The 26,094-nt window shown below is 37.6% G+C and overlaps 2 protein-coding genes across 4 annotated transcripts in view; one reads left to right on the top strand and one right to left on the bottom strand.

Moving 5' to 3' along the window:
* Positions 1 to 26,094, bottom strand: part of LOC120417512 (uncharacterized) — a 165,387-nt gene that overhangs the window by 5,709 nt on the left and 133,584 nt on the right. For 2 of the 3 annotated variants that reach the window (XM_039579591.2, XM_039579593.2), the window contains 4 exons: positions 3,980 to 4,191; positions 3,706 to 3,892; positions 3,314 to 3,641; positions 2,733 to 3,241 (listed from right to left, as the gene is read on the bottom strand). In XM_039579591.2, coding sequence (XP_039435525.1) covers positions 2,733 to 3,241; positions 3,314 to 3,641; positions 3,706 to 3,892; positions 3,980 to 4,191 — 1,236 coding nt within the window. The remainder of the gene's footprint in view (positions 1 to 2,732; positions 3,242 to 3,313; positions 3,642 to 3,705; positions 3,893 to 3,979; positions 4,192 to 26,094) is intronic. The other variant, XM_039579592.2, reaches the window with a different exon arrangement.
* LOC120417521 (cytochrome P450 4C1-like) lies at positions 12,062 to 17,230 on the top strand. The gene is made up of 4 exons (XM_039579604.2): positions 12,062 to 12,387; positions 15,217 to 15,597; positions 15,662 to 16,288; positions 16,345 to 17,230. Exons 1-4 carry the CDS (start codon positions 12,204 to 12,206, stop codon positions 16,686 to 16,688), a joined length of 1,536 nt encoding a protein of 511 aa, XP_039435538.1. The 5' UTR covers positions 12,062 to 12,203; the 3' UTR covers positions 16,689 to 17,230.

Below are 26,094 nucleotides of genomic sequence, written 5' to 3'. Positions count from 1 at the left end.
CCCCATCTGACAGTTAGAACAGTAAGACAAAGCTGGATCTTTTGCAACCAGAAGCATCCAAATTGGTCAATTATACCAAAAGTTATGAGATTTTAAAGAAAAAATAGGGGTCAAATGACTACTCGAGCGTTTGAGTGTTAAGGCCAAATTATAAATATATATTTTGGGAATTTAACTTTAAGTGATAAAAAATAAAATAAAAAAATCGGAAATTTCGCTTTCCATGTACCTATTTTTTAAGAACCATAATCATAAGCTAGAATTTTCCCGAAGACATCAAAGCGATCAGAAAATCCCTTCACAAGATACAGAATGTCATACATTTACAAACCCATTTTTCATTACCAACCGCTCAACATTGTTTTGAGACTTGAAAATCTGAAAATCATAAAAAGAATATGTTCGAACAAATTGTTGATTTCCTTGGGGTTATATTAATCATTTTAAAAATCAAATTTCAAACCAACAAAACAATAGAATAATAAATTTGGTTATGACTGCTGATTATATTTATAAATTTGGAACAAAATAAGAATAACGCGATCAATGCTTGAATGATTTTTCATGTGCCATAACTTGAGCTGAATTTGTCTAAATCTTGAGCAAATCTGTTTAATAACAATTTTCAGCCAATGTTTGAAGATGTTATCATTTTTTAACTGCGTTTTATTTTTCCCACCTGCCCAGGGTATTGTGCAAAAAAATGGCTGAACAACCGTCCCTGCTTGCCTCATGTGTCCTGACTCAGTTATCAGTTTCTGTATTAAATTACGCTAGAAGAATTTGTCACTTATATCAACATTAAAATAATTTGCTTGCACAAAATGTGACATCACTGACTCTGGAAAGTTCCGTATGCACATTACAAAATGACTGATCAATCAGTTACCAACAAGTTGACAGCTATCATCAGCTTTAAGCTAATGGTGGAACTGTAATAAATTGTGCAGGAAGCTTTACCTTTAAGAACATCTTGTAATTTACCGCCTGATTGATCACTTTTAATTTATTACACTTCAGGAAAATCAGGCTATTTTACTTTGTTACATTGAGAAAGTTTCCTGTAAAGAACATATTACATTCAATTTGCTGAGTTTTATCTTATCAATAAGCCTGACAAAAAGAAATTTGAGTAAGCTTTTTTGAAGCTCTATCGTGCTACTAGTGTTTCACAAGTACCGTAAAACGGGGTGACTTTGAAAGGATTGAGATTTTTCCGCAAAATGAAGAGTACAAAATAGATATGTATGGAATGGTATGGAATCATACTGACCGTGGAAGAGAAGTGTTCAAAGTTCTTATTATAAAATTTTGAAAAGTTTAAAAAGTTTAAAAAGTTTGATGGCTATAATTAAGTAAACGTTTATTAATAGCATTTTTTTAAACTTCTCAAAGTGTAATGATTTTCTCAAAGAACATGATTTTGAATCGGAAAACGTAATACATATTCGGATTCTTTGGACAATTTTCCACAAGGAGAAGGTAAAATATGTTTTTAAAATAATGTTATGTGTTTTTGACAAACTATTCAAAAAAATCTTCAAATTTATAGGCATTTTCATAAGAACAAATTTCATATATAATGTGAAAACTTTTGATTTGTGCTTCGAATTCAGTTTAAAATGCAATCTGAATCGATAACTTTATAAACAATATAAGATTTAACGAATTTCATGCAAAATTCGGTCTTTTTAACAATTTTATTTAAAATTTATATGCTATTTTATCCGGAGCAGCAAATGACTGCCTCAAAATGGCCTGTTCCATAATTGTGGGATGTTATTGTGCCTCCCACAATTGTGGAACACCTGAATTTAACTGATATTAAAAAAAAAAATGTTATCAGACCACTCATAAATCATAATTAAGGTTGAATTTTATTGGTTTCAGTGTTGGATGTAATCATTTTGTAAAAATATTTACTCCGGGAGAGAACCAAAGTTTGTTTACATCGATAAGCAAAAAGTGTTCTGAATTTGTGGATTTCATGGGTCAATGTTTTTCTTGGAAAACTTGATATAAAACGTAAAAAAAATACAGTTTGTTAATACATCAATCGAAAGATCACAAGAAAAGCTTTCACATGCAGGTAAAAGTAAATTATTATGCAATTATCGATTTGCTATGATTTTTTGAACATTGGCCGATCTGTAAACTGTTCCGAATATGAGGGATGACTGTAACTATTTTTACAAAACACTTTTGAAAAAAAAAAAACTATTTATCAAAAAATGTGCATGGACTTTGGTTGCCCCCCCCCTCCCCCCCAATACATGATTTAAAATTAATGATCTTGAGAAAAACCTTACCAGTTGGAAAATATTCCTAAAATAAATTTAAATCCTATCAATGTCAAAGGGGCCGAATTTACTGGGGACGCAGTTAGGGCACAGACTCGACAGTCAAAGAGGCATAGGGATAACATATTTACTAGCAGATAGAACGGTATTGCGATTTTTCATTTCTCAATTTTTCTTCTCGCTTGAGGGTTTGTATTTTTTTCTATCACACTTTTATTATCCCTGTTTTGATTATGTCTTTTAAAAGCTTATCTTTTTCCTTCTGGTGATGAAATCGCATTCAAGTTGGCACTAATCTGGCTAAATCATTAATATTAGTGTAACATTTTATTTACAGCGCGTTAAACCCGGTCGACCATATGTTAGTGTTAATGAGAAAATCCCAACTTTGTTACGCATCACATCGTTAGTTTTAGTTAACGGGCGCTATACCTGCGCGTTGCTGTTCTTCCTCTTGAGCTTCTTCTTCTTCTGGCGCCGCATGATGCTCTTGGAGCGCTGGTACAGCTCGTCCTTGGTCAGCGTGACGGCCAGCTTGAGCAGAAACTCCTTGTAGATCGGCTTCAGATCGTTGAACGACATACCGTCCGAGTTGATTATGGCATTGAGGATGTCATCGAGCGAGTGCAGGTTCTCCTGCAGCCGGAACTCGTTGAACAGTTCGCTGAACCCGAGCGGCGATCCGCCCCCGCCGCCCACCTTGCCCGTGTGACGGCGCGTGGCGCGTGATTTGTACCGTGTGAGGCCGGCCGTGTTCAGGAAGCTCCCGGAGCGGGGGATGGCCACCCGCGTCAGGATGTCCCCGGCGGAGTTCTCCGAGAGGGCCGGATAGTTGCCTTCGGCGCCGGCACCGCCAGCGTCACTCTTGGACCGCAGTGTGTCGTCCTCGTTCGAGTGGCTCCGATCGGAGTAGATTTCGTCCAGCGAGGGCCGGTTGGACACTGTACGTGGGGGGGATTTTTGGAGTTGGGTTAGATTTGGGGATTGAGGTTAGGGGTTTGGTGTTGACTTACCCGCACGCGGTGGATTCACCGGAATCGGCGGCGGTCGTTTGCCCTTGGGCGAGCGCTTCTTGCGCTCCTCGGTGGAGGTTTCCTCGTTGGCTCCGGTCATGGTGTCACTTTCGCCGCTCAACGAACTGGTCGCAGTTCGTTTGGTCTTGCGCGGCGGTCTCGGCGGCGGTGGCAACATACTGCGCTGGCTGGCGCTAGACCTCCGCGAGGACAGCTTGGTCCCGGATCCCGGGTGGTGCTGCAGATGGATGTTGGTGGTCGCCACACTGCTTGCGATGCTCATGCAGCTGACGCCGTTACGGTTTTTGGGCCTCCGAGAGCGTGGGTTCTGGAAGCGTTAGAAGAAGCGTTAGCACGGGGCGTTCCTTCGAAAGAGAGAAATTAACCCTAACCTCTCCACTGCCCATGTGGGCCATCAGGCTCTGGTACAGGGTCGCGGCAATCACGATGGCATCCTCCGGCGTTTGGCACACGAACCCGTGGCACTCGAGCAGTCGGGGTGTGTTGCTGGAGCGCATGACGATGGCGAACAGCGGCGAGTGCAGTCCCGAAGACAGTCTACGCTTGTCCGCGGCGCTGCTTGAGTACGGAAGACAAAAGGGAAGGGGGGCGTTCGATAAGCCACGACGAGTACTTTTTTGGGGGGGATCCCAAAGAAAAACCTACCTTAGTGGTCGAAAAAGCGCCCGCTTGTCAATGTTCTCCGGGTCGGTGATGAGCGGCAGGAACGCGGCCCCGCCCTCCGACGAGGACACCACGAACTTGACCGCCGACCAGACGGCGATGTTCGGGAAGGGCGTCACGAGTGGTTCTCGTCCGTTGGCGGCCTTCACGCGCAGCCCGATCGTGCTGATGTCCAGCGTGCCGGCGTTTTGGTGCTGCGGGAAATTGAGAAAGATAAAGAAAATCGTTTTAGAACTTGCACATTGGATGGTTTTGCATTACGTTGCTAGCAATCATCGTGATTGAAAAATCGTAGGTGGGATGAGTCGAGCGTAAAATTATACTTTATTTAGACTATCTTTGGTTCAACACAGTCTGTGATTGAACTACCATGCAACGAAATGAGACCTCTAAAAGTTGTATAATGGAAGTGTGATAAAACGAACCGTAAAGTTTAAGGACCAACAACTTAAAAAAGACTAAAATATTCCCGCATTTTCATAAAACTACATAAAATCCAACTGTGTAGTAATTGGAAAGTCTTTTGAGGCATTTCATAGGTGAGAGAGATTCGGTAATTTACTTTTTCTCATAGCTTTTGAAATTACTTTAACAAAAGTCAAAAGTTCAAAAACTGCTCATGGTAATTGCTTTTTGGCCAATGATTTTTTTTTCTTTAACAAACTTTAACAATTTCAATATTTTCTCCTTTTAACTTTTAAATAAAATCAACGAACGTCATCAGAGCATTCAATTCTCCCGACTGGAAAATCAAATCTATCGCGGTGTCCCTTTTACTGGTGAATTCTACCATTGACCTAATTTAGTGTCTTTTTTTCGCGATTCAAAATAAAATCTTACCGATTTTTGCCAGACGGGATCAGCGATACACAAGCCACGGTACAGGCCAGAGTGCATTGACTTGGAAGTCGCTTCGGATCCAACAGGAATGCATTTGATTAGTCATTTGATAATTTATAGCCAGAACATTTGGAATGAACTTTGACCTTCAACGGACACCTTTAGAAGATGAAATAGTCGAAATTGAAGCTAAAATGATAGAAATGTTACAAATGGATCATTTTCACCCCTGCATTATCCCGATTTTGTGTACAAATTGACAATGGATGGTAAAAAATACGTGGAAAAGTTTACATTCTTTCGTAACTTTTCAATGAGAGTGATTGGGGATACTGAAAGGTCGCGTGCCAAGAGTGATCCTAAACCGGCTAAAGAGGACAGAGGCAAAAAACCCCAAATAATGTTACACAGCTTACTTTCATTCAGAAAGTTTCACAAAGGAGGACATCATTGACACATTGATCACGATCATCATAGCCGGGAATGACACAACTGCCACCATTCTTAAAGTTCTGCTATTGATGTTGGCGATCCACCAGGACGTTCAGGAGCGAGTTCACGAAAAGATCATGCAGGCTTGTCCCGACAAAAAATCAATTTATTTCGGTTGAGGATGTCAGTACATTGAAACGATGTGGATCTACCCCGTTGGATTTTTTATAGGCCGAGTGCCGTCACAGGACATCAAATTGGATGGTAATCCCGAGCATGGGTAAATAACAAGGGAAATGCGTAATAATACCTTTATGCAAAAGCAAAATGTGGTAACATACCAATTTAAGGTATTATTTTGATATTGCAAAATTGCAGAATTTGTCAATGTTCGAGTACCACATTTTGGTATTCTTTTGGTATTACAGTATTTTATCAAATTCCTCTGAAACTATGGGAAAATTTTGACCAATTTTGACAAAATAAAAAATGATGTCTCAAAGCGAATAACTTCATTGAAAACCGGAAATTTTAAACTTGATTTTAAACATTTTTGATATACCCTCTAAAGAAATGACTTGAAATTGTGGAAAAATTTATAAGTCAGGATGGCACATTTTGGTTTTATTTTGGTTTTGAAAGGTTTCATTAAATTTTGACGAGATAATTAATTTTGCGCTAAAATGACTTCAAACCCAAAAATGTTAAAGCTGATTTTCATATTTTTTTATATACCTTCTAAGATTTTTTTAAAAGCGTTGAAATTTCTCTAAGTTGGGATAACCAAATACTTTGAAAAACGAGTGAATCAACAGATTATTGAATTTTGATGAATTTCAATCCAGTTTCATTTTAATGACACTTTTCAGAATCTTCAAGAACTTCAAGCACAGGCCGTTCATCAATAACAAATGAATTCGATGTGGTGAAGAATATCACTAAGAACAACATGTAATCATCAGGTGAGTAGATTTGGCTGTTGCATATGGACCATTTCCATTTTTTCACTTTTTTCGGATCGATTCCTGCCGGAGAGTTGCACCCAGAGTCAACCGTACGCGTTCATACCGTTCGGTGCAGGGCTACGTAACTGCCTCGGAAAGCGTTACGCGTGGCTTTCGATGAAGATTTTCGCTGTGCACGTGCTCAGGAGGTACCGACTAAAGACAACGCTGCAACTGGATGACATCAAGGTCAAACCGGCGATATTTTTGACAATCGCTAACGGGTGCCCGAAAATAGTTGAGGAGCGATGCTAGTTGATAAACGATACTCAGATTGGATGGTGTTGATTGGTACACGAAAAATGAAAAAAAAAAGAAAACTTAAAAATATGTTTAGACAATTGAGGGGGAACAACAAATAAAAATGAAACACATTTTTAACCCATCAATCGAACCAGTGACTCCTAGTTACAACTGGAAAACTTCAAAATTATCCATCAAATAAACGATCAAATAATCTTTATCGACATTGTAGTGCTTTGTAGTGAATAAATTTAATTCGATATACTTTCCCATTACGGGCTATCCGATGTAGCAAAGGTGTGTAGTTCCAACATGTCAGTAATGTCGAGTAATATGCATTCGGGAGAAAACAATCAACATTCAATCATCAACTCATTATTTACATTGACTTTGACGCGATGAGAGCAACTGTTGTGCTGAATGCCTCAATTAGGGTCATGCAAGCCGAATAAAAAAAAATCACGACGAGCTGCCAACTTGCTAGAATGCAAACACAACTTCGTTTCACAGTTATAAATGCATTCACTTAGTGAATCGTGGGCGGGTGGGATAATATTTGAACAATTTTGCTCTAAACTAACTGGACGCTTGTTGTTTTTTTTCATTTTCTCCCACATGAATGTCGATTACGAAATCCGCTGACGGGTCGGAAACAATTAGCACTGCTGATAATAACGATTTCAGCGAATATCTGGATGGGAATGCGCTGTATGCAGTGCAGGGTACAGTGCATTGTTCAATGGAATAAATTAGTGTAAATATAATTGTTGCAAGGGTTTCAATTAGATCTGTTCGTGTCAACGGGAGCACGCATGTCGGCAGTGGATTGATTGGTCAAAATACACGTTTTGTTATTATATTTTTATTATATTTGTTAGTAGTTTAGTCAACAAGTTGCAAAATGGAGACTTTTTTCGAGGTTTACCAATTAAGGTTAATATATATCAATTCCATTTGAAAAGAGCCTAAACCAAGGGGGCGACATCTATATCTCACTACAGGCAGCTTGACCGCAGCCATCAGGGAACTGTCATTTACGGCACCAAAACAAAGCCGGAACTAAAGAACAGCTGTTTTTATCGGAACCAAAACAAATCAACTGCGCACTGTTAAAAAGTACAAAAACTGATTATTTTTACATGTAAAATTATACCGCAATTCATGTTTAAAAGGTAGTGTATGTTTTTGAGGTGATTTGTTCTCAATTTATGTGCAAAATAAACTACTAAAGTTGGGATCCTTAAGAACACATCTGGCCGATAACTTCATTTAAAGTTGTACTTTTATCACATGAAACATTTAACTGAAGTACTGTGTATTTTGACTTTTACTACAGTAAATCAGAATTTAGGCTGGTACAAATCTTATTTAAAGTTTTTGTCCCCCCCCCTTCAAAGCTGGCCCGAAAAGTCAGGGGACAAAAAATATTTAAAAAAAAAACTTCAAAATTTTAAATGAAAATTCGTTTTTCTGTATTTTTTAGCATATTTGAGCTGATTTAATTTTTTTTTTGCAATTCCGTCGTGAAACTACTTACTTTTCCTGTCATTCTTGATCGACGAAATAGCCTACTTTTCTGTACCAAAAATAACAGAATCGAATAGCAACACTTTTCAAAATAAATGCTGAAAAGTTCTACTTTTCAGCACTCAAATGGGTGCTAAAAAGTTGAACATTTCAGCATTTGTTTCGAAAAGTAACACTATTCAACATTTTTTTTATTTAAATGGTATATTGACAAAATACATGAAAATTTGACATAAAATTTCACTAAGTGTGTGTTTTTTGGAATTGCAAAAAATGTTGTATGGAACTCGATGCAAAACTTGATTTATTCAGCACTCTTCGTATTTATCGAACTCGGTGAACCTCGTTGGATAAATGTACGACTCGTGCTGAAGAAATCCTATTTTTGCAACTTGTTGCATAAACTACTATTTTTTTAATTTTTGACGTTTAAGATTTTTTTTCGCTGTTTTTTTGTTTTCATCAAATCTTTATTTTTTTAAATCAATGATTGCAAAACAACTGAACTTGTGTAAAATACATTTTAAACACTTTTTCCAATGCTGAATGCTGAAAAAATGCTGAAACTATGGCTTGTTATTTCAATGTTTATATTTTTTTTTATTTTTCATAAGGCCGTTGCAAATATTTTTCAAAGTTTATGCCGCCCCCCCCCCCCTTCAAAGTTGTCCTGAATAATCAGGGGGCAAAATTTTTTTTCAAAAAACTTCAAAATGTTAATGAAAATTTGAGTTTAATCAACTGAAAACCAGTTAAAATGCATTTTCCCGCGTTTATAATTAGCATGTTTTAACTCCTTATGAAACATTTTAAATTTTCATGAAATACCAATGTACAGTCCCACGAAATTTTTTTAACGAAAATAAAATTCCATCAATTTCTCGATATTTTCAAAACTAATGATTGGAAAGCAAATGTTAAAACCTAGGCTTGAAATTTCAATTTTTATATTTTTTTATATTTTTTGCCCACCCCCCTCCCCCCTCGACTCTGGTCAGAGCCGAGGGTCATAAACTTCAAACAAAAACAAACAATATTTTTGTTTTTTTTTTTCTAGGGGTTCCTTAGCCAAAATAATTAAACCCGTATTTCATTGTTTGGCCATTAGGGTGACCTACATCGTGCTAGGGTGGCTCAAAAAATTGCATAATTTTTCGCAAAAACCGGCTGTTTGAGAAAAATAGTAAGAAGTTTAAAAATCTAGTTTAACATTTGATAAAGTCATATTAAAACTTAAGAGGCAGTATTTGTAAATATTGCTCGGTTTGTTCTAGAGGTCGTATCGAGGTGCTCCGATTTGGATGAAACTTTCAGCGTTTGTTTGTCTATACATGAGATGAACTCATGCCAAATATGAGCCCTCTACGACAAAGGGAAGTGGGGTAAAATGAGCTTTGAAGTTTGAGGTCCAAAAAACCTAAAAATTCTTAAAATTGCTCGCATTTCCGTAAAACTTCATCAATTCCAACTCTCTTAGATGCATTCCAAAGGTCTTTTGAAGCACTTCAAAATGTGCCATAGACATCCAGGATTGGTTCGACTTTTTCTCTTAGCTTTTGCAAATTACTGTCAAAAATGGATTTTTTTAAAACCTTAATATCTTTTTGCAACAGCCTCCAACACCCATACTCCCATAGGTCAAAAGATAGGTAATTACATGGAATATAAGCCTACGGAAATAGCTTTTTGGCCGATCGCAGTTTTTCTCATAGTTTTTCGATTTTTCTAGAACAAACATTTTACAACGTTAGTTTTTGCCCTGTAGGCCGCCATAGCAGCACTTTTTGGTATCAATTTTGTCATATTCGAAATCCTCGGACAATTTCACGTATGTTAGAAGTATTGGAGTTGTAAATTTGATTTAAAATATAATTAAATAAAACATTTTTGAAAAAAGAAACAGATCTTATTTACCCTGTGATCAATACGTCAAATGCTGTATCAAGTAGGCGAAAACCTGTTTTACCCCTAATTAAACAAATTGTTAAAAAATATTTTAATTCATTCTTAATGGCATTTTTTCCAATCAAATTTACAACTCCAATACTTCTAACTTACGTGAAATTGTCCGAGGATTCCGAATATGACAAAATTGAGACCAAAAAGTGCCGCTATGGCGGCCTACCGGCCAAAAACTAACGTTGTAAAATGTTTGTTCTAGAAAAATCGAAAAACTATGAGAAAAACTGCGATTGGCCAAAAAGTTTATACCATAGGCTTATAGTCCATGTAATTACTTATCTTTTGACCTATGGGAGTATGGGTGTTGGAGGCTGTTGCAAAAAGATATTAAGGTTTTAAAAAAATCCATTTATGACAGTAATTTGCAAAAGCTAAGAGAAAAAGTCGAACCAATCCTGGATGTCTATGGCACATTTTGAAGTACTTTAAAAGACCTTTCAAATGCATCTAAGAGAGTTGGAATTGATGAAGTTTTACGGAAATGCGAGCAATTTTAAGATTTTTTAGGTTTTTTGGACCTCAAACTTCAAAGCCCATTTTACCCCACTTCCCTTTGTCGTAGAGGGCTCATATTTGGCATGAGTTCATCTCATGTATAGACAAACAAACGCTGAAAGTTTCATCCAAATCGGAGCACCTCGATACGACCTGTTACACATTGGTGAAAAACTCGCTCTTAAAATGGCGTTTTGACCGTGGACCAAAGCGCCTATGTCTGGAAATATGTTTATCGGATTTCTCTGCAAATTTCATATCATATAATAAAAATTGGCGATGTCGAACCGTACGTTTCTGAGATATGATTTTTTGAAAATAAAAGCTGTGTTTTTCGACGTTCCACACGTAAAAACAGGAAAATGACGAAATCGGCAAAAAAAACAACTTTTTTCACTAAAACTGCGATAACTTTAAAATTTGAGCGATGACCTATACATGTTTGGGTACCAAAATTTTCGTAATTGAAAGACGCAACTTTAATGAAAAAACTTGTTTTTTCTCTTTTTTGTCATTTTCCTGTTTATGCGCGTGGCACGTCGAAAAACTCTGTTGTTATTTTCAAAAAAATCATATCTTGCAAACGTACGGTTCGACATCGCCAATTTTTTAAAAAACAATTTGTGAAATTTTTCGAGGAATCCGATAAAAATATTTTCAGACATAGGCTCTTTGGTCCAGACAAGATCAAAACGCCATTTTAGGTTTTCATACGACTTTTTCATATGTTAAGCTAGATTTTTGAAACTTCTTACTATTTTTCTCAAATAGCCAATCTTTCTTTTGCGTCTAAGACAGCTAAAATTTTTTTGAAAAAAAGTGTTTTTTTTTTTGCGAAAAATGACGAAAATTGCCATTTTTTGAGCCACCGTAGCACGATTTAGGTCACCCTAATGGCCAAACAAAAAAAAAAAAAAAATACGGGTCTAATTATTTTGGCCTAGGAACCCTCAGGCAAATTTTGAGCCCGATCGGAGAGCTTTGTTTCGGTTTAGGCTCTTTTCAAATGGAATTGCTGTATAACAAGCGCTAAAAAACATTGTTTACAATTTCGTGAAAGTTTGTTTTCCCGCTGTCGTGGTATCTTGTCGCTCGTGCATTTTGGGTCAAATTGAGTTAAGAACGCCCCTTTGTGCAGCTCTCAACGTCTCACCTTTTAACCTTCGCAGATCCCCAAATTGGATTTCAATCCTGAGATATTCAACTAAAACTAGAAAAACTCCGTGCATCTTTGTCACACTTCATACGAAAACAGTTTCAATCTTGTCGTGCTATCTTGACACTCCCTGAAAATTGATCAAAGTGCAAGGAATTCTGTAGACTGTATTTTTTTTTTAATTTTGAATGCCATAACTCATAAAACGTTTGCTAATCAGTGCTAATTGTCAACGAGTAAGGTTCACACGACTGTTTTACGATCCCTGCGAGGTTCTCACGTGTCATCCAATGCTGCGAATGAAATTGCCACCCTGACCCCCCCTTCCTTCTCCCTCCCACACGACGGTCGCAGTCAGATTCGTAAGGGCTGCTCCCGCAGCGGTGTAGTACAGGGTGAAAATAAGCACCTTTGGCGCATATGAATTGATAAATTATGTCTGACCGCGGTTCCGTGAAGCCATTTGCGTCCGAACTGTCGGCGGTGGTGGTGCTGAGTTGCACTCGGAGCTTTCGTTCGGCGAGGTTTCAAGTTCCCAAAAAACGCCATGAACGGGCACCATGCCTCGTACGCCGTCATCGGATACGTGCTGCTGACGGCGGTGGCCGTGCTGGCCGTGTACTACCGGTGGTCCAGGCGGAAGCTGCTCGGTGCGGTGGCCAACATGGACGGACCGCTGTCACTTCCGCTCATTGGCCACGCGTATCTGCTGTTTAAGTTTACATCCGAAGGTGGGAGAATTTTGTGTGTTTGGTGTGAAGTGATTATTATAAGAAAGTTTCAAAAATATAATTGTTTTGTGAATGTTGTTGTGGCGTGGAAGGCTAGTGAGTGGACTGCAGGAAAGACCGTAGAAATTCAAAAATCTACTAAGTGAAATGTTTCAAAAGAAGTGTTTAGTTTTCTCATGAAGCAGATGACAGACAAAATATTGGATGTAATTAGGACTGAGTTAACCTATTTGCGATTGTCCATGCTCCATACAAAAAAGATTTTGGAGCATTGTTCACGACGAGAGGACTTTTCAACACTATTTTGGTTTTTGTTTGAACCACACACACTGACGCCAACAAAAAGCGGGGAAATAAACGTTCCACTGAAGAATCCTATGCAAAAGTGTTTTTCAAAATTGCAAAAAATGTTAAATGCGACTTATAGCAAAATTTTTCATTTTCAGCACTGGTCGAATTAACTGTATGACCGTTGCTGAACAAATCATCATTTTACAAATGGTTGCATAAACTACTGTTTTAACTAAAAACGAGTAAAAAATAGCTTAGTTAGAAGTGTGCAAGCAAGTTCCTATGAAATATCTATGCAATATAATTATTTAAGGCAAATGATTTTTTCTACTTTGGATAGAGTCATCTTTTTCATAATTTCAAATTTTTTGGAAAATGAATTTGAATCGAAAATGGACTGACTTTTCTTCAGATTATAGGCATTCTAAGTTAAAATAATTTTATAGTAAATTTTGATATTTAAATACACTAAAACCCCCGTTTACGCGCAGGCGTTACGCTTTTTGTTTGGTTGATTTCTCGAAAACAGTGTAATGTTTTTACATTCTTTTGAAAGCAATTTGTAGATCTGCACAAGACCTATAAATCGCTTAAAAAAGATTGCAAAAATGTTGCGTCGTTCCGGAGAAATCGACGAAATACAAAGCGTAACACCTGAGCGTAAACCGGGGTTTTAGTGTAAATGGTTCCATCAAGCCATTAAATATTAATAATTTTATGAAAAAATCATTTTGTAATGAATTTTCAACAAACTTGTAAGTTTGTATTTCATTGAATTATGTAAATTTTATCAAAATTCAAGCAACTTAACTAGTCATCTTTAAATTACATTTACTTTTAATTGGCATCTTTCAAAAATCACTGTGAATTTTGATGTCACCCTGAAATGAAATTAGAATTTTCAACGCAACTTTTTTAAAAGACTGTTGAGAAAAAATCTTTTGAATTTTTTTTTGTCAAACTTGAATCGTTTAGAAAATGTGTTCTCAAAATTTAAAAAAAAATTAACCTTTTCCTATGACCATCCTTCTTTTTCTGATCTTTTCGATAAAAATAATTTCAAAATATTTTAATTTGGTCTAAAATATAAAGTGAGGATTATTATCCATTTTCAGACCTTTTCAAAAGTTAGTCAAAACGTACTCAAAACGTACTCACAAGGCAAATAAGAACTAAAAATATAAAATTGAAATTATATGCAATGGTTTGAGCATTTCAATGAAAAAAGTGTTTTAAAATACATTTTAAACCAGTCCTGTTGATTTGCAATCATTAGTTTTCAAAAAATCTAAGAACTAATTTTTTTTTTCGCGAACAACAAAACTTTTCGCGGTACTTTACAATGGAATTTCACATAAATTGAAAATATTTTTAATCGAGCCCAAACATGCTCAATTGTTTTCAATTGATATGACTTTTATTTCTTTAAACTTTAAAGTTAAAAAAATGTTTTTTTGCCCCCTTAGTTTTTCAGACCTATTGTAAGTTTGACAAAACTTTGAAAAATATTTAAAACTGCCTAAGAAGGACTACTAAAAGAAAATAGATACACTTTAGAAATACTTATTTTTTATTTTACTTTTTTTTCTCTAAAAGTTGGAGTTTCAAATATTAAAATACGTATTTCTTTAAGTTTTAAATCTTCAAAAAATGTTTGATATATTAAAGTGGACTCAAAAGTACAACTTTTGGGCATTAGTGCATGACTAATCATTGATGATGCAAAATCTGGTTCCAGAGAAATTTCGAAAAATATTGAAAAAGTGGTCAAGAAAATTTCCAAATTTGCAGTCGAAAAGTATTTTACCAAAATTTGATACGTGCTTTTATATTGGAGTTGTAGTCATCTTTGGGTTATAATTTTCGGAAATTTCGTCATCTTTCGTTTAAAAAAAAACTTTATGGAGAAAAGCCACCTCGGAAAAAATATTTTTCAAAAGCTGGGAAAATTTTCAAAAATTTTCTCTTTGAAACTTTGAAAATGGGACAAATATTTTTCTGAGAACAGCCTCACAAAGAATTCGTTTCGATGAAAATGAGTCTTTCAAAGTATCTCCTTATAAGTCTGTAATTTTGAACTCCAGATTTTCTGATCTTTTCGATAAAAATAATTTCAAAATATTTTAATTTGGTCTAAAGTATAAAGTGAGGATTATTATCCATATTCAGACCTTTTCAAAAGTTAGTCAAAACGTACTCAAACTTTTCCCATTTATCAAAAACCGAGATATTTGCAAAATATTTTGACTTTAGGCTGATACAGGAAAAAAACTTTTATTTGTGATGTAATATTGCCTCAATTTAGACTGAAAAATGGCATTACAACTAAAAATTGGTAATTTAAGACATGTTTAGAGGGAAAACTACACATTTTTTCTGACATAAAATATTTACTTATTCCTAGATGTAATATTACCATGATTTTTTTTAACTATCTACATAATGTTAAAAATGTTTGAAGCTTTTATTATTTTTTGTTTAATTTTTTTAATCCGATAAACTATATTTCATTCCTCAACTCCCAACTCATCCTTCCAGCGGCCATCTTCCGCAACTTCACCGAGATGGCCAAGCTGTACACCTCGCCGGTCTGCTTCAACATCGGGCCGCTGGTCCACGTGGCGCTGTTCACCCCGGAGCACCTGCAGATCGTGCTGAACTCTCCGTACTGCACCAGCAAACCGCGCCAGTACGGGTTCTTCGGCGTGAATCGGGGCCTTTTCTCGGCGCCCGGCCCATTGTGGAAGAGCCAGCGGCGGAATTTGAACTTGTCGTTTGGGAGTGCCATCTTGAGCAGCTTTCTGGGAATCTTCAACGAGAAGAGCTCGATTCTGGTGGAGAATTTGGCGGCGTACGTCGGCCAGCCGCAGCGTGACATTTCGCACGATATTGCCAAGTGTTTTCTGGACACGATTTACTGTAAGGACGGGTTTGGGGTGATGAGTTTTTGGTGATGTTGAGGTTTTTTTTTATTTCGTTCTAGCGACGGCATTTGGGTTGAACTTTGATTTGCAACGGACCGCCAAGGGGGATCACATCTTGCAGATTCAGGAAGAGTTTATTGATCTTGTTACGAGGCGAATATTCTCCCCGATGAAGTATCCGGAATTCCTGTTTCGAATGACAAAAGATTACAAAAAACAGCAGGAGGTTCTAGAGTTTATGCGAGACACGTCGCTCAAAGTGATGGAGACTAAGATTGGCGATGATGGATTGGCTTCCAAGCTGGACGTCAACAGCAATGAAGAAGAAAACTTGGATGGAAAGTCACCTCAGATATTCTTGGATAGTTTGATGGATTTGGCTAGGAAATCCGAAGATTTCACGATAAAGGATATCATCGATAACTTAATCACGATTATAGTAGCTGGAAATGACACAACCGCTACAACTTTAAGTAACTTAATGCTCATGTTGGCGATCCACCAGGACGTACAGGAACGAGTTTACCAAGAGATTATGCAAGCTTGTCCAGCAAAGGATCAGTTTGTATCGCAGGAAGATGTCAGTATGCTCACTTATACCGAAATGGTTTGCAAGGAAACGATGAGACTGTTCCCCATTGCGCCACTGATTGGTCGAGTAACGATCCAGGAAATAAAACTGGATGGTAAGTCGGATCTTCGAGGAACGACTCAACGGTAAACTAACAAGCCACCTTTTCAGACAAGAACTCCATACCGGCGAACGCAACGATCGTGGCGGTCATCTACCAGGTGCATCGAGATCCATCGATTTGGGGCCCGGAACCGGAAAAGTTCAACCCGGATCACTTCCTGCCGGAGAATTGCTCCCGAAGACATCCGTACGCGTACGTTCCGTTCAGTGCCGGTCCACGGAACTGCATTGGGCTGCGGTACGCGTGGATTTCGATGAAGATCTTGATCGCGCACGTACTTCGGAGGTACCGGCTGAGGACAACACTCACGATGGAATCGATCAAGATGAAGGACTCGATCATTCTGAGAATCTCCAACGGTTGTCTGGTGACGCTGGAGGAGCGAATGTGATGTGCTGTTATGAATAAGAATCTGACTGTTGAAAAACTTCGTATTCCTATCCTGGCAGAATCTGAGGTCAATATACCGAACAGTGATGTGATCTAGCATATTGAAACAATAGTTGTCCTTGAAACTTGCAACACTGTATCTACCAAGCCTGAATATTTAGAGCAACATTTTTTTATTGTTTTATTCCAACTTTTCAGGTTTATATTTTGCCGTGTTGATCTTAACCATTAACGATCTCCTTAACTTGTTAGACATTGCAAAGTAGTGTTTCAACCGTTTCATAACTGTACACTCAACCCCCGGTGGTTGGTCACTTTTTCGTTTGACACTTTTTTAGTTTGTACCCCGTTGGTTGGTCAAAGTCAAACTAAAAAGTGACGAACTGTCACTTTTTACACGGCGCTCACGCACACTATCAAAACAAACGTTTGGTAGTGTGTGTGAACTCCGTGTAAAAGGGGTGTCAAACTAAAACGTGACCCCGTTCGTTTGACAACAGTTGGTGTCAAACCATCGGGGTTTGAGTGTACTGCATGATTCCTATGAAATTTTCAATAAATTAATTATAACCATTATTGTTTTTATTTATATGCTTAAGTCATAGTTGTAGTTATTATTTTTGTATTTTGCGTTTGTTTGAAATTTTCATTTGTTTTCTATTACCAAAATAAAAATGATTATGTTCAGCTTGCTGCTTAAAAAAGCAATCAAAAACATCGATGTATGCAATCCATCCGACTGGATACCGAAATCCATCGCATATGGCCTTTTCACTGGTGAACTCTACCATTGATATATTTTAGTGTTTCTTTTTTTGCGACTCAAAATAAATTCTTTCAACTTTGACCACGTGATCAGTGATATGCAAGCCACGGTGCAGGTGACTTGGAAGTTGTACCTAGATCTTAAGGATTTGAAACAAACGTGCCATGTATGCTTCTATCAATGGTCCAGAAGGAAGACCCGTACGTATTTCCCAAAATACGTATTTTTGATCTGAGAAATTTTTTTATATGTTTTAGGTGACGAAAAACAGCAACTTTTGAGCTATAGAGAAGCATGGCAAAAAAAATCATAAAAAAGGCCGTAATATTGCACGGAGAAAAAAGAGTTCCCAAAATCGTGAACAAGCGTTCATGAAAACCGGAACCACGAACAAAGTGTTCAAATTGCATGGTACGTTTTTCAAAATCGTACCATGGGATTTGAACACTTTGTTCGTGGTTCCGATTTTCATGAACGCTGGTTCACGATTTTGGGAACTCTTTTTCTCCGTGTGAATGTTTGGCAATTTAAAATGTTTGTCTTTTAGTTCCATTAGTTACTGACATATCGACATTAAAAAATGCCGCAGTAACAGTTCAATAGGGCATATCAGCGTTTGTAAACAAGCAATCTATCCCTGTCTTACTTGACGTGAACTGTCACTTGAGCAAAAGGGATAGACTGCCTGTTTACAAACGCAGATTCGCCCTATTGAAATGTTACTACGGAATGGTGGGTTGTTTGGGTGAAACTTAAGGAGCCATTACACTACCGCAAACAAACAAACAAACTCGCACTTCTTGACAGTTTGCTAGTTTGTCTGCTTTGTTTGTTTGCCTGGATTTGCTTGTACAAACGTCAGCCTGCATACATTTTGCCATGTTTGCGAGTTTGCGGTAGTGTAATGGCGGCTTTAAGAAACTGCAATTTTCCTGTTTATTCTGCCTTCCTCACTGAGTTAAGGCTATCCTGGTTAGTTCTGCTCTAAAAATGAACTTTTAATTTAAAGCTCGTAAACCCACCTTGATGTATACATATCGACTCAGAATAAAAAAACTGAACAAATGTCTGTGTGTATGTGTGTGTGTATGGGTGTGTGTGTATGTGACCAATAATGTCACTCAGTTTTCTCAGCACTGGCTGAACCGATTTCGACCAAACCAGTCGCATTCACCTTGGTTTAGGGTCCCATACGGTGCTATTGAAAAAGTTATGTAAAAAATGTTTTTTTTTTGCATATTTTCGGATTATCATCATCTTGCACATCGTTGGTTAGGTAATAGAAATAAAATAGAATAGAAATAGAATAATAGCAAAATAACCTTTCCAACGAGCCAAAAATATTAAAGATCTGGCAACCCTGCCTCGAGTTAAGATCACTTAATTGATATTTGTGTACTTTGTATCTAAACAAATAATTGAGGAAATTTGTGTCCAAACCCATCTTATTATTCATTGTTGGTAAAAAGTGAGGAAGGCATCAACCACATAGATGATTTGAGTGAACTTAAAAAAATGTAGAAATGGTCACAAATGGTCACTATTTTTCAAAATCGAAAATCTGAAACTGTTTAACTAAAATCAAACTTTCGGTGGTTATATCTTCAAAACGGAGCCCTTTATCAAAAAATGTATAAAGTAAATTTTGGTATAAAATTTATTTTACCCAAAAATCACTATTTTCTCAAAACTTCCTAACTTGACGGCAGATTTTTTTTTCGAGATTTTTGATATGTTTTACGGGACAAAAATCCGCAACTTTTTAGCCATAGAGAAACATGGTCAAAAAATCTGCCGCCGAGTTATGAATTTTTGAAAAAAAACAGTGATTTGTGGAAAAAATTGAAGTTTCATGCAAAAACAAGTTTGACATTATTTTTTAATGCAAAATTGAATTTGCAATCGAAAAGTACCTTACAGATTTTTTGATAAAGTGCTCCGTTTTCAAGATATTGCCACCGAAAGTTTGATTTTAGTTTTTCAGTTTTTAAAAATAGTTATCATAAGTGACCATTTCTAAAAATATGTTTTTTGAGAAGTTCAGAAAATCGGCTATAAAATTGAAAATTTGCGATTTTTTTTGGGATATTGAGTTTTAGTGAAAAAAAAGTTGATAAAAAAATCTGAAATTTTTTTTCCGTGTACCTATTTTTTTCTCAAAAGTCCTCAAGAATACCTACAACTTTGCCGAAGACACCAAATTGATCAAAAAATTCACTCAAAAGTTACAGCTGTTTGAATATTTACATACGAGCAATTCTCTACGAAATCGGTCTTTTTTCTTCAATTTTAATTTTTGTATTTTTTAATCCGACTGAAACTTTTTTGATGCCTTCGGTATGCCCAAAGAAGCCATTTCGCATCATTAGTTTGTCCATATAATTTTCCATACAAATTTGGCAGCTGTCCATACAAAAATGATGTATGAAAATTCAAAAATCTGTATCTTTTGAAGGAATTTTTTGATCGATTTGGTGTCTTTGGCAAAGTTGTAGGTATGGATACGGACTACACTGGAAAAAAATGATACACGGTAAAAAAAATTTGGTGATTTTTTTATTTAACTTTTTATCACTGAAATTTGATTTGCAAAAAAACAATTGAAAAAAAGTGTCGCGTGGTGGCCTTGGGAGTTTGGCCCCTCAGTCGCGTGGTGTTCGTGAGGGAGATCGGTTGAAGAATCGACGCGCGAGAATCTGCGAGAAAGTGATAGAAGTTTCTGGAATTCATTGAAAAAAAGTGTCGCGTGGTGGCCTTGGGAGTTTGGCCCTCAGTCGCGTGGTGTTCGTGGGGGAGATCGGTTGAAGAATCGACGCGCGAGTATCCGCGAGAAAGTGATAGAAGTTTCTGGAATTCATTGAAAAAAAGTGTCGCGTGGTGGCCTTGGGAGTTTGGCCCTCAGTCGTGTGGTGTTCGTGGGGGATATCGGTTGAAGAATCGACGCGCGAGTATCCGCGAGAAAGTGATAGAAGTTTCTGGAATTCATTGAAAAAAAGTGTCGCGTGGTGGCCTTGGGAGTTTGGCCCCTCAGTCGCGTGGTGTTCGTGAGGGAGATCGGTTGAAGAATCGACGCGCGAGAATCTGCGAGAAAGTGATAGAAGTTTCTGGAATTCATTGAAAAAAAGTGTCGCGTGGTGGCCTTGGGAGTTTGGCCCTCAGTCGTGTGGTGTTCGTGGGGGATATCGGTTGAAGAATCGACGCGCGAGTATCCGCGAGAAAGTGATAGAAGTTTCTGGAATTCATTGAAAAAAAGTGTCGCGTGGTGGCCTTGGGAGTTTGGCCCTCAGTCGTGTGGTGTTCGTGGGGGAGATCGGTTGAAGAATCGACGCGCGAGAATCCGCGAGAAAGTGATAGAAGATTCTTGAATTTATTGATAGAAGGCTTCGCGTCGTCGTGTATATATTTTCTTTCTGTTGTTGAGCCGGTTGTTCGCGGTCTGGACTGGGTAAATTCGTGGTGAAGTTTGTTGCAAAGAAGTCATGCGCGAAGAATTTCATTAAATCGATTGAAACAGTTCGGTGTATCAGCACTATTTGAGGTTTACATGATAACGAATAAAACGTTGCTAAAAATTTCATTTTGTTTTGAAAGCCCATCCCAAAGCATCGTTGCTCGGATGGCGCGCCGGCGGTAAGAAGTAAAAAAATACGCGAATGATAAGTCCTTCTCATAGCGTCGTAGCTCAGAAGGCAACGATTATTGTTCACAGTTCACATTCTGGTCATATCATCTACCAAGATGAATCCTGACCTACCCTTTCCTTCCCCTACTAACACAATTCCCCCACTTCCCGTGATGCTTGAAGGAGATGCTGTGGATTCAACGGTCTCATGCGGTGTCAACAGGTATAGAGCGACAAACTCTGTGTCTGATGAGTCTGCAACTTCAACTATCGGACTAACATTCCTACCTTTGTTGAACTGCATCTCCTTGGGGGGGCGCCGGTATTGACTTAAAGCAGAGATCTTCAGGAGTTATACAGTGAGGATGATTAGCTCCCACTACTCATCTGTTGGTTCATTGTGTAACTTCAGCTGATCCGTCAATAACGGAGTAGCAGCTCATTGGCAGTCAACCATGCTCATGCTCATGCTCATGCTCAAATTTGATTTGCAAAAAAACACTATTTTTAATTTTTTTTATTTTTTGATATGTTTTAGAGGACATAAAATGCCAACTTTTCAGAAATTTCCAGGTTGTGCAAAAAATCATTGTCCGAGTTATGAATTTTTTAATCAATACTGATTTTTTCAAAAAATCGAAATATTGGTCGCAAAAATTTTTCAACTTCATTTTTCGATGTAAAATCAAATTTGCAATCAAAAAGTACTGAAGTAAAATTTTGATAAAGTGCACCGTTTTCAAGTTAAATCCATATTTAGGTGACTTTTTTGAAAATTGTGGAAGTTTTTCATTTTTTTAAATTAGTGCACATGTTTCGATCGAAAAATTTCACAAATGTTTCATATATTAACATTGAAAATCGGACCATTAGTTGCTGAGATATCGACATTAAAAAATGGTGGGCTGTTTGGGTGAGACTTAGAAAACATCAATTTTCCTGTTTTTAAACCTTTGCATTGCAATATCTCAGCAACTAAAGGTCGTATCAACAAAGTCCGATGAAGCAAAATATAGAGAATTTTCTCAGCTTTTCAAAAATATTTTTTCCAAAAGTGTGCAAACATGTGCACTAATTTAAAAAAATGAAAAACTTCCACAATTTTCAAAAAAGTCACCTAAATATGGATTTAACTTGAAAACGGTGCACTTTATCAAAATTTTACTTCAGTACTTTTTGATTGCAAATTTGATTTTACATCGAAAAATGAAGTTGAAAAATTTTTGCGACCAATATTTCGATTTTTTGAAAAAATCAGTATTGATTAAAAAATTCATAACTCGGACAATGATTTTTTGCACAACCTGGAAATTTCTGAAAAGTTGGCATTTTATGTCCTCTAAAACATATCAAAAAATAAAAAAAATTAAAAATAGTGTTTTTTTGCAAATCAAATTTCAGTGATAAAAAGTTAAATAAAAAAATCACCAAATTTTTTTTACCGTGTATCATTTTTTTCCAGTGTAGTCCGTATCCATACCTACAACTTTGCCAAAGACACCAAATCGATCAAAAAATTCCTTCAAAAGATACAGATTTTTGAATTTTCATACATCATTTTTGTATGGACAGCTGCCAAATTTGTATGGAAAATTATATGGACAAACTAATGATGCAAAATGGCTTCTTTGGGCATACCGAAGGCACCAAAAAAGTTTCAGTCGGAATAAAAAATACAAAAAAAAAATCGAATGACCGAAATCCTAGAGAACTGCTCATACCATTTTTGTATGGACAGCAGCCAAAATTGTATGGATGAACCAATCACACAAAATAGTTTATTTGGTCATAGGGAAGGCCCCCACAAAGTTTGAGCCAAATAAAAAAATACAAATAAAATCGATTTCCAGTTTTGGTAGAGAATTGCTCAATAGTATCAACAATACCTACAACTTTACCGATCATCTGATCAGAAAATTCACTCAAAAGCTACAGCTGTTTGAATATTTAGGGGAAATAAACCCATTTTAAGCCTTATAAGCGGTCGTGTTTGAATGATGCTGGATAATCTGGAGTGTTCCTTGAAATTTACTAAAACCAAGTACACCAACGAGTAGAGCAACTTTTTGTGAACATTTATGGTTATTTTCACTTTTATTGAAAGTTATTCTATTCCTTTTACAAGCATATGAAAAAAACTAACTTAATCCACCTATGTGGTTGATGCCTTCCTCACTTTGTAACCGTTGGTCACAACCCTTGACGAATTACCTCTTCAACTTCAGTAGTCCTTTCACATTTCACTACACTTTACAGTAGTGACGGGGCTAATTTTACTAGTGTTAGCGAGGCTGAAGCCCACCAATTTCCCAGGGTGGGGATTATGTAAACGTCCAGATGACATAAGGAAATTGGTGGGAAAATGGACTCGGGAAAACCAACAAGGAGCCGATTTTGGGGAAAAATCGGTCTCTTCCAATCAGGTGTCCGAGTGGACAAGACGTGCTCTTCGGTGTGTTGGTCGTGAATTGCCGCACACAAGGCGGGACTCGGAGGTTCCGCGAGCGCGCGTCCATCTCGGTTTGGTCGGCCTGGGCTTCGTAAGTCCAGTATGGCACTTGCCCACGTCTAACCGTAACAGGACCACCCCCGTCGTCTGGCGCCTCCCCGCGCCATCAACGCCAAGGACGACACCCTCAGGCCGCTGGCCTTAACCGCTAAGGAGGGACCCCTCTCGGCGAGCCCAAATCGGTGGACTCCGGGGCTTGCCGATTCGACAAGGAGGGAAGACACCTGCCCGCAACGAAGCCAGCAACGCCTGCTGATCGTCCATCCGCATCCGGCACGGAAGCCGAAGACGGCCCGAAGGCCGCAGTACGAAGCTGCGTCCGGCGACGAAGACCGGAGATCGCAGCTGGGGAACAACCGCCATCGCCGAAGCCAGCAAGCCAAGAACCCCCCCCCCCCCCCAACCGTGGGACGGAACGAAGCCGTAGAGTGGTAGCGCCGAAGCTCCTCTGGCGGCGAACAACCGGCGAGATCCAGCTGAGCTGCATGGTAAGGTTGCCCCTGAACTACCCACACAAAACACCCCCACACCCACACTCACACCATTCCGCAATAAAGTGCTGTTTTTGAAGTTGAAATACGTAGTGTTTTCTGTTTGTTCACCGTCTCCCTTGAATCACCTAGTAGCTTGCCGACCCTGGGACTACCCTGTCCGAGTCATGCTCTACGCTGTGCGAAGCCAAGACTTTCAACTTTTTACCAACAATGGGTAATATGAGTGGTTTGGACACATATTTCAGCTATTTTTTTAGGTCCAGAAAAATAAGTACACAGATATAACTTAAGTTGTCATAACTCGAGACAGGGTTGCCAGAATTTCAATTATGTAGACTCGTTCGAAAGATCTCTTGATTACCTAACCAACGATGGGTCGGATGTTGGTGCCGAACATCGTTTACATACATTTAAGTAAGATCCAAAGGCTTCAAAAAAGTACATAAATATCACTTAAGTGGTCATAACTTGAGACAGGGTTGCCAGATCTTCAATGTTGTAGACTCGTTGGAAAGGCCTCTTGATTATCTAACCAATGATGGGTCGGATGATGGATCCGGACATCGTTTACATGCATTTAAGTGAGATCCGGCTTCAAAAAAGTACATTAATATCACTTAAGTGGTCATAACTCAAGACAGGGTTGCCAGATCTTTGATGTTATGGACTCGTTGGAAAGGTCTCTTGATTACCTAACCAACGATGGGTCGGATAATGGTTCCGGACAACGTTTACATACATTTAAGTGAGATCCGGCTTCAAAAAATCACATAAATATCACTTAAGTGGTCATAACTCTAGATAGGGTTGCCAGATCTTCAATTATGTGGACTCGTTGGAAAGGTCTCTTGATTATCTAACCAATGATGTGTCGGATGATGGATCCGGACATCGTTTACATGCATTTAAGTGAGATCCGGCTTCAAAAAAGTACATTAATATCACTTAAGTGGTCATAACTCGCGACAGGGTTGCCAGATTTTCAATTATGTGGACTCGTTGGAAAGGTCTATAAATTACCTAACTAATGATTGGTCGGATGATGGATCTGGACATCGTTTACATGCATATAATTGAGATCCGGATATATGTGAAAACACATTTTTATATATAACTTTTGAACTACTTATCGAAACTTCAAACAATTCAATAGCGATGTATGGGACCCTAAACCAAGTCGAATGCAACTGGTTCGATCAAAATCGGGTCAGCCAGTGCTGAGAAAACTTGGCAAGATTTTTGAACACATACATACATACACACACACACACATACACACACACAGACATTTGTTCAGTTTTCGATTCTGAGTCGATATGTATATATGAAGGTGGGTCTTCGAGCTTTTAATAAAAAGTTCATTTTTAGAGCAGGATTATAGCCTTACCTCAGTGAGGAAGGCAAAAATATTTCCAAAATGAATTCTAATGAAACGAGTGCATTGGGCCACGCCCATTTTCCTATTTTCAGCTTAGTTCTTTTTCCTTCCAGCGCTTTGCTTACACAGAAAAAAATGATGGTAATATTCATCAGGAAATGGTGACAGATTTTGTGGCAAAATAAATGATAAATTTTACCCCAGAAAATGATGAATTTTCATCAATTTTTGATGAATATTCATCAGGTTCACATTTTTACACATTTTTATGTAATATTACACAAATAAAGAGGTAATATTCAACCTACCAAATTTTCAACATTCCAAAATTCAACTTTTTTTTTCTGTGTAGTGCTGCCAAAATTGATGAAATTTTAAGCGAACACTAACGTACACAGAAAAAAAAGTTGAATTTTGGAATGTTGAAAATTTGGTAGGTTGAATATTACTTCTTTATTTGTGTAATATCACATAAAAAATGTGTAAAAATGTGAACCTGATGAATATTCATCAAAAACTGATGAAAATTCATCATTTTTTGGGGTAAAATTTATCATTTATTTTGCCACAAAATCTGTCACCATTTCCTGATGAATATTACCTTCATTTTTTTCTGTGTAAAGTAGCATTTATAGAGA

The sequence above is a fragment of the Culex pipiens genome, chromosome 3 (assembly GCF_016801865.2).
Source record: "Culex pipiens pallens isolate TS chromosome 3, TS_CPP_V2, whole genome shotgun sequence".
NCBI lineage: Eukaryota > Metazoa > Arthropoda > Insecta > Diptera > Culicidae > Culex > Culex pipiens.
The sequence above is the reverse complement of the archived record's forward strand: the minus strand, read 5'-3'. Positions and strand labels throughout refer to the sequence as shown.

Excerpts from the sequence above, each read along its gene's own strand:
- LOC120417521 (XM_039579604.2), top strand. The coding sequence starts at position 12,204 with ATGAACGGGCACCATGCCTCGTACGCCGTCATCGGATACGTGCTGCTG. Across the intron at positions 15,598-15,661 it reads TTTTCTGGACACGATTTACT|CGACGGCATTTGGGTTGAAC; the intron begins GTAAGGACGGGT and ends ATTTCGTTCTAG. Across the intron at positions 16,289-16,344 it reads CCAGGAAATAAAACTGGATG|ACAAGAACTCCATACCGGCG; the intron begins GTAAGTCGGATC and ends CCACCTTTTCAG.